The 6,850-nt window shown below is 45.9% G+C and overlaps 1 protein-coding gene across 3 annotated transcripts; it reads right to left on the bottom strand.

The window, feature by feature from the left end:
• Positions 1-416: 416 nt before the first annotated feature.
• On the bottom strand, positions 417-6,825 carry Rnf25 (ring finger protein 25). 3 transcript variants are annotated; one of them, XM_048808559.1, is made up of 10 exons: positions 6,737-6,825; positions 4,373-4,447; positions 4,017-4,164; positions 3,859-3,926; positions 3,693-3,762; positions 2,305-2,376; positions 2,072-2,215; positions 1,658-1,750; positions 1,249-1,383; positions 417-1,061 (listed from the first exon to the last, which is right to left on the bottom strand). In XM_048808559.1, exons 1-10 carry the CDS (start codon positions 6,775-6,777, stop codon positions 483-485), a joined length of 1,425 nt encoding a protein of 474 aa, XP_048664516.1. In that variant the 5' UTR covers positions 6,778-6,825; the 3' UTR covers positions 417-482. The 3 variants fall into 3 exon arrangements, with proteins under 3 accessions (XP_048664516.1, XP_015336877.1, XP_048664517.1); XM_015481391.2 differs by having other exon boundaries at positions 4,017-4,119; positions 6,737-6,824; XM_048808560.1 differs by lacking the exons at positions 3,693-3,762; positions 3,859-3,926; positions 4,017-4,164; positions 4,373-4,447; positions 6,737-6,825 and adding an exon at positions 2,536-3,677 and having other exon boundaries at positions 2,305-2,504.
• Between the last annotated feature and the right edge of the window lie 25 nt (positions 6,826-6,850).

Consider the following 6,850-nt stretch of genomic DNA (forward strand, 5'->3'; position numbering starts at 1 on the left):
CCATCTAAGGGCATCCAAGTGAGGAACATGTATTAACATGGTCGAATACATAGTGGGGGGCTGGGGTTATGGCTCAGAGGTAGAGTGCTTGCCTAACATGCATGAGGCACTGGGTTCAATTCTCCAGCACCACATAAATATAAGATATTGTGTCCACCTATAATTAAAAAATAAATATTAAAAAAAATAATACACAGTGGGTTATGTTATAGTGCTTTCTAAAAATTCCGCCCAAATGTCGACCTCCTACTAGTTTCCTCTGAAACTCATTACAGTAGAGGAGCCGAACCCTTTTCACCCTGATTTCTTGGGATAATTAAGAATGAAGGTAGGGGCTACACTGTCATACCCCAATCTTGCTAGGAACTCAGAAAGAGAATCGTACATTACAGGTTAGACACTACTGAGAAAGAAAATGAACAAGGCTTAATTTCTTTATTGCTTCCCATCCACCCCCAATTCCCTGTCCCCCCACAATAGTGCTAGGAACCATCTTCAGATTCCAGGCCCAGGGGCTCCCTCCGAGTACCAGGCCGGTATGCTCCCTGACCCCGAGGCAGGCGAGGGTAGGAAGAACCCGCTGTCCGGCCTTTGGAACGCTCCCAGCGAGCACAGTCCCGAGTCCTGCGGGGTGGGGGACCCTGCCAGCTGCCAGGCCCCTTCTCTTGGGGCGGACCTTCAACCCCTTGGTTATGGGATTCCAGCTTTAGGTCCAAAGGCTCTTTGAGGGGCCTCTCAGGAGGTGGTAGTTCCTGGGAATCACTGGTATCTTTGGGAGCACAGCACTCCCCTCCCTTCAGGTGCCTCCGACTAGGCTGTCGCCAGGGGCTTTGACTGGACCCAGGGGTATCTAGAGTAGCTTTCTGGGTCTCACCCAACCTCTGTTGATTTGGCCCAGTCCCTGGGAACTTCTCACACGTATACTGGGTAGCCATAGAAAGAGGAGTTGGCAGGGTTGGCTGGGCAGCTGGTGAGTTGGACTGTTCTGTGGCAAGGGCATTAGGTGGGTGGAATCCTCTGGAAACATCCACGGCTGACTCAGCTTCCACAGGGGCAGGAGGCTAGAAAGAAGAGACGCACTAAGGGAGATGACGCTCCTCCAAACAGGGAACTTCAGGCTCCTCTCCCACTATTAGCCAGCCACCACCAGCCTGGAACAACTGAGCAGAACACCCTAGGGCCATGGTGCAGGGGCATTTGTAGGAGGGTTGGTGATGTTGGGCGACAAATGGGAAACCCTTCCCTTACCTGCTGAAGGCTGATGAAATACCGGTTCCGCTCAGCCTCAAGGTCAATGATGCCACCCCGTTCCTGCTGCCTCTGATAAAGTCGCTTTAGCTCTTCCTGCTGACGCAAGCTCTCTGCGCTAGGTTGGTACAACTCCTGGAGGAAGGAAGCAGAATGGCAGGGAAGAAAGAACAAACAGGAAAAGGCAGCAGACTTGAACCTCTATTCTTTCAGGTTGGCCTCAGGAGAACGACACAAGGTTTTTGATCTTGTCCCTCACAAGCCAGTGTAGGCTTGTGGTTTTGCAGACAGTCCTAAGCAGATCAAAGATCCCATTCCAAAGATCCCATTCATTGGAGACAAGATGCCCTTCCTCCTGCCTTACAGAATGCCATCATTCCTGGCTCAGATTAGAAGGGAATCCCCTTACCATGGGTTGTTGGGGCTCAGGGGCTGCTTTCAGTGATGCAAGATCATACACGAGAGGCTCTCTGCACACAGGACACTGCACACCGACTGCTTTCTAAAACAAGAGGAGAAATCACACCAGCTTCCAGCCAGCCAAACTAATATGCAGAAAATTGGGAATAAAAGGCACAGGCATACCTATTTGGCAATGAGGGGGAACAAAGGAAGGACTTCCCCGAAGAGGTCTGGGGACCCCTAGAAATTGCATGCAACATATAAGTATACATAAAGATATCCTTTTTTCTGGACAGGAGTAAGATTTCACTCATATCAAAAGTATCCATGATTCTAAAAAGATGAAAGCCATTAGAGCAGAGGAGTGGAAATAGGTCAAAGTCTAAGGGTGTCAGGTGAGACAGGCACTGGCCAGACCTACCTGTTTGGTGGCAGCATGCTGCCGTTCCTGTTCCTGCTCCTGTCCTTGAGCCTTCAGCTCTTGCTCCATGTGTTGGATATATCGAGCAAGACAGTGGCAGTGGAAGTAGTGATAACAGGGCGTTTTGGTAAAGGCTTCCTTGTCCTGGAGGAGGCACAGTTGTATGATACTGCATTAGCACTCACTCAGAATCCTCATCTGCTGTAAGCACATCCCAGGCCCCAGAAACCTACCTGAAAGCCATAGAGACAGATGACACACTGGCCATGGGGGATGTTGTTATCTGTGAGAATTTCTTTCCCTTTCTGAGATGAGAGAAGACAACATGGAGGCAGGGACAAGAACTGTGAACAAGGCCTGCCTGCTACTTCCAAGAGTGAGTGGCAGGACTCCATGTCCACAAACCAGCTTGTTGCCCTGTGTTTCTGCATTCCTGTCCTGCGTTACCTCGTGTTTATGAATTCCTGTTCTGGTCCCTTTGCTTACAAACAATCCTCCATATCACCATCCCTCCCTGACAAACTGGATCTTCCTGGCTTCGAATTCCAAGTTAATTGTTTTCCCTCTCATAAAGTCACTTTTAATATATCTTGGAGAAGAAAACAATATACCTTGGAAAGAAAAGGCATTAAATTAAAACTCATCTTCTGTGAGGCCTCTTTTATTTATTTTTTGAGACAGGGTCTGGATAAGTTGTCCAGGCTGGCTTTAAACTTGCACTTCTTCTTCCTCAGCCTCCCATGTACTTAGAATTACAGGCATGCACAACCACAAGGGAGGCCTTTCTTGATTAAAACTCCTCGATTATCACTCCCCCATGGTGCCATGAGTTTGTTCTAGAGTTGGCTTGAAGAAAGTCAAGGCACACACAATCCAGATGGACAAAAAAAATCAAAAGGCATCAGTTGGTCCATAAAATATGCATTTGCATCATTATTTGAATAGCTAATCCTCTGGAATTTCAGAGTTCAAAGCTGCATTGTGGAGGCCTGACCTAGGAGTGCCATAGTGGTCTAACACGCCCACTCCCTGCCTCTGGGCCACCCACCTTCACTCTTTTGTGAATATTTTTCTCAAAAATTCCAAGTAGAGGAAAACAAGCTTGACCTTGATTGTGTTTTTAATCTTAAACAGGGAAAGTTATCTATGTATATTAATTTGGGGCTCTATGTGTTGCAATGTATAGATTGTTTCCTTAACCAGGGTACAAAACTGAGACTGCAATCCCCCTGTCTTAGCTTACCCAATTGTTGGGATTACAGCTATGCACTATGACATCCCACACAAAACTTTGAGCAGAGAAACCATAACTTTTTCTTGTCAAATCCAATGGCGGGCTGGCCTTCAAATGTTCACTAATGGTTACCTGCCCAGGGAAGATCCCCATCTTTTCTACTCACAGTTGCTAGTGCCAAGAAATCAAGAAATGCAGTGAAATGAAGCAAGAATAAAGGCAGCTAAAGAGGAAAGGCACTTTTCTGTTGCGATGCTAGAATAGACAACTTGGGTAAGAGTTATCATCTTTCTAAATTAATTTATGGCTTACCTAAATAGAGTCCCTTGGGAAAAAAATGGCTGTAGTTTAAAGGGAAGAACATTTTCCCAGGCCAGCACACCTTACCTCAATTAGTTCATAGAGCATGGCAGTGCCCAGTCCTGCCTTGGCCACGTGGCCCAGTGCTTGTGAGATCCTGGAAGAGAGAGAAGCTTATATTAGGCCTGTCCTCCTCCTTCACCAGGCAAAGCTGTGTGCTGAGCTTCCCCTGCTAATGACCAGCTCAACTTACTTGTGGATCTGCTCATCTGAGAGTCCTCGGGGGTTACGGATAGATATCTGTGGCACCTCTTGGGGATACTAGTGGGGGAAAGTAACAAGTTACTGCTAAAGCAATCCAATTTTGGGGACTCTTCCCTTCCTTCTTGTTTTGTATAGTAAGAGCCTCACCTGCACTGGGACCTGAAGCACCAGAGTAAAGCAAACATACTGTGAATCTTGGTCCTCTGCAGTGGCAGGGTGCAGAGTGATGAAGATCTCCCATGGTGAAGATCTGCAGGTGGATGAAGTGAAGACCCAGGATGTAACAGAGCAGAGGCTTGAGGAGAGGAGCAGGGTGAGACAGTAAAGCAGGCAGAGGAAGTGAGCACTGGACACTTTCTTTTGAAGAAATTAAGGAACAGCCTTTGTCTACACAAGAGAAACATTATCTCTGAATCAAGGCTCACAGTGTCTTAAGACCTGATTATGCACAGAATCTGGTCATTACTAAGAGGACTCCTATTCACCCCTAGCTGAGTACATACCTGCCATTTCCTTTAATCACCTGTAGTTCATCCAGATAGATAGACTCTAACACTTCGACTTCAGAGGGAAGGACCCTAAAAAGACATGGGGAGACTTACTTACTATTACAGCTCTCCCTGCCAAAGCCTGTTAAAGCAAATGAAGGCTGGCTTTGTAGAGAAGTGGCTATTTGCTTGATAGCTTTCTCTTGCTAAATTCCTTAAAAATTAGAGAAAAATGTTTCCCTACATTGTCGGTGGCCAGGTAGGAAGCTTGGAATCAGAATCTTAGACATCATTCATGTTAACAGATGGGATGGAGTCCCAGAAAGTGAAATGACTAACCAAGGCTTAACATAGGCAGAACTGGGACCAGAGCCACATTTCCTGACTCCCTGATCAAGTTTCATTCTACAGTTGAATATCCCTTAGTGGCCATCTCTATGACCCAAATATATGGCATCCATCCATTACTAACACAGTTACCAACACTAATCCTGCCTTTTGCTACATCACTGTTCAGCCTGGATCTCAGTGTCCTGGCTACTGTCTAAATATACTGCCAACATCAGTCACTCCAAGCCTTCTCTAAAGAGATACTAACATGAACAGAACAGCTCTTGGTGGTTTAAAGGCTGTGTTGTAGGAGAAGAGTCATCAACCTTAGAGTCAGTAATATATACCAATCACTTACCAGCTATGTGATCTGGGTAGTCACTTATTCCTGTAAGCCTACTCTGTCTACACATATATATAATACCACCTACACCAGAGTTTTTGTGAAGATTAAAGATGATTTGTTTATGTAAAATCTCTTATAGTATCTGGGCCATAGTAACTAGACTAAGTCCTCTTTTCTGTTTGTATATACCCTTTTCACTTAAAAGAAAAGTGGGAATAATATAGTCAGTAGATATGTTTATAACCTTAGCTGTCTGGTTGACCTAGATCAGCGTAAATTAGGATCCATGGTTCTGATGTAAATCAGAGGACACAAACTTAGTCACAGAAACAGCATTAAGTAATGATACTAAAGATGAATAATTTAAGTCCACAGCTCTATCCAGGTGATAGAAGGAAAGACACATGCTTTGTTCTCTTACATATTGTTCCTTCTTCACAAAGAGCAGGGCTGCCCTAGCATAAGCTATATCATAGGTTCTTTATTATTACCTTTTAAGCCTTAGGTAGAAACTTCAAAATATAAAATTATAAAGTGTTACATCTCACAGATAACGGTGGAATAGTTCTGATTGACATGGGAGTGGAAGTTTGGGAGTACCACAAGCTGCTGAATTCACTAATGGCCTCTCACAGTCCAAGGTATCCTCTCAGAATCTCAATGTTCTCCTCAAACACTGAAAACCACTAATCTAGATAGTCCTAAAAAAGACCGGCCAGTGAGGTTTAGCCTAAATTAATGTAACACTGGTGCTGCCTCAGTCAAGAGTCAATTTTAACACTTCTCCCACTCTAGCTGTGGCTTGGGTCCTAGATACCAGGCACAATATGGGATGGTGGTAAGGTGGTGTCAAAAAACAGGGCAGAGGGATGGTAGAGTGTCCTAGTACTAAGAATATGAGATCTAAAGCATATAGAACTGAATTCCTAGTAGTAATTGTGTACCTGTGGCAAATCACTTCACTTCTTTGGATTCATCAAGTCTCCTCAGGTCCTACACCTCAGATTTACTAATGAAAAAGGCTTTTGTATCTTACATATCCATAGTGATCCTCTCAACTACTCTATGAAGTAGATGCCACACCCACTTTTTTTTTTTTTTTCTTTTGCAGCTGAGGACACTGACTCACAGAAGCTAGGAGGCCTGGTCAGCATCAGACAGCTAATAAAATGTAGAGTGAACCCACATTTATCCTGTTTCCAAATCCCAAAGCCCTTACAGGTTCTGGTCTCTTGTTGAGAATGCTTGCGAGAAGGTCTAGGGAGGTATTTTTGTAGGTTATAAGGTTTCTCTCTAACAATAGTCCTTATTACTGCTGCCTGGGAGAGAAGACTGAAGAAAGCATAGGTGGAAATACGTTGAGCCAAGGGGCAAAGGGGCCCGGAGCTGAAGGACATCAGTTCTGGAAGGTGGGGAGATTTGATGAGCAGATATCCACAGACCCCTGAGAAAATTCACTTCAGGAGAGAATGGGAGGGGTGGGATCGAAGGAGGAGGGATCAAGTCGAGCCGACCCAGACTCCCCTCACTTAGATCAGCGCCCCTCACCCTCCCGTTCCCAGTCCAGGAGCTCGCCTAGGCAGAGGTGTCAGCATCTAAGGCATCCCTTATCCCTCGCTCCATCCCAAATGCCCCCCGTACGGACAGTCTAGTTCTTCGAACCAGATCCAGGCAGCCAGCGAAAGCCCATCACCCAAAGTTACCAGTCCTCCTCCCCGGCAGCTGCCGACGCAGACGCCGCCATGTCTTCTCCGGCAGGCAGCCGGAACCGGAAATGCCCTGGGGAAGTCGGAGGCGGAAAACTGAGGCGGGTGTGC

Source organism: Marmota marmota, unplaced genomic scaffold (assembly GCF_001458135.2).
Source record: "Marmota marmota marmota unplaced genomic scaffold, marMar, whole genome shotgun sequence".
NCBI lineage: Eukaryota > Metazoa > Chordata > Mammalia > Rodentia > Sciuridae > Marmota > Marmota marmota.

Coding starts and splice junctions, on each gene's coding strand:
- Rnf25 (XM_048808559.1), bottom strand. CDS start 6,777: ATGGCGGCGTCTGCGTCGGCAGCTGCCGGGGAGGAGGACTG. Junction 3,927..4,016: donor TGCTTCAGGTCCCAGTGCAG/GTGAGGCTCTTA, acceptor TTCCCCCACTAG/TATCCCCAAGAGGTGCCACA. Junction 3,763..3,858: donor TCAGATGAGCAGATCCACAA/GTAAGTTGAGCT, acceptor TCTCTCTTCCAG/GATCTCACAAGCACTGGGCC.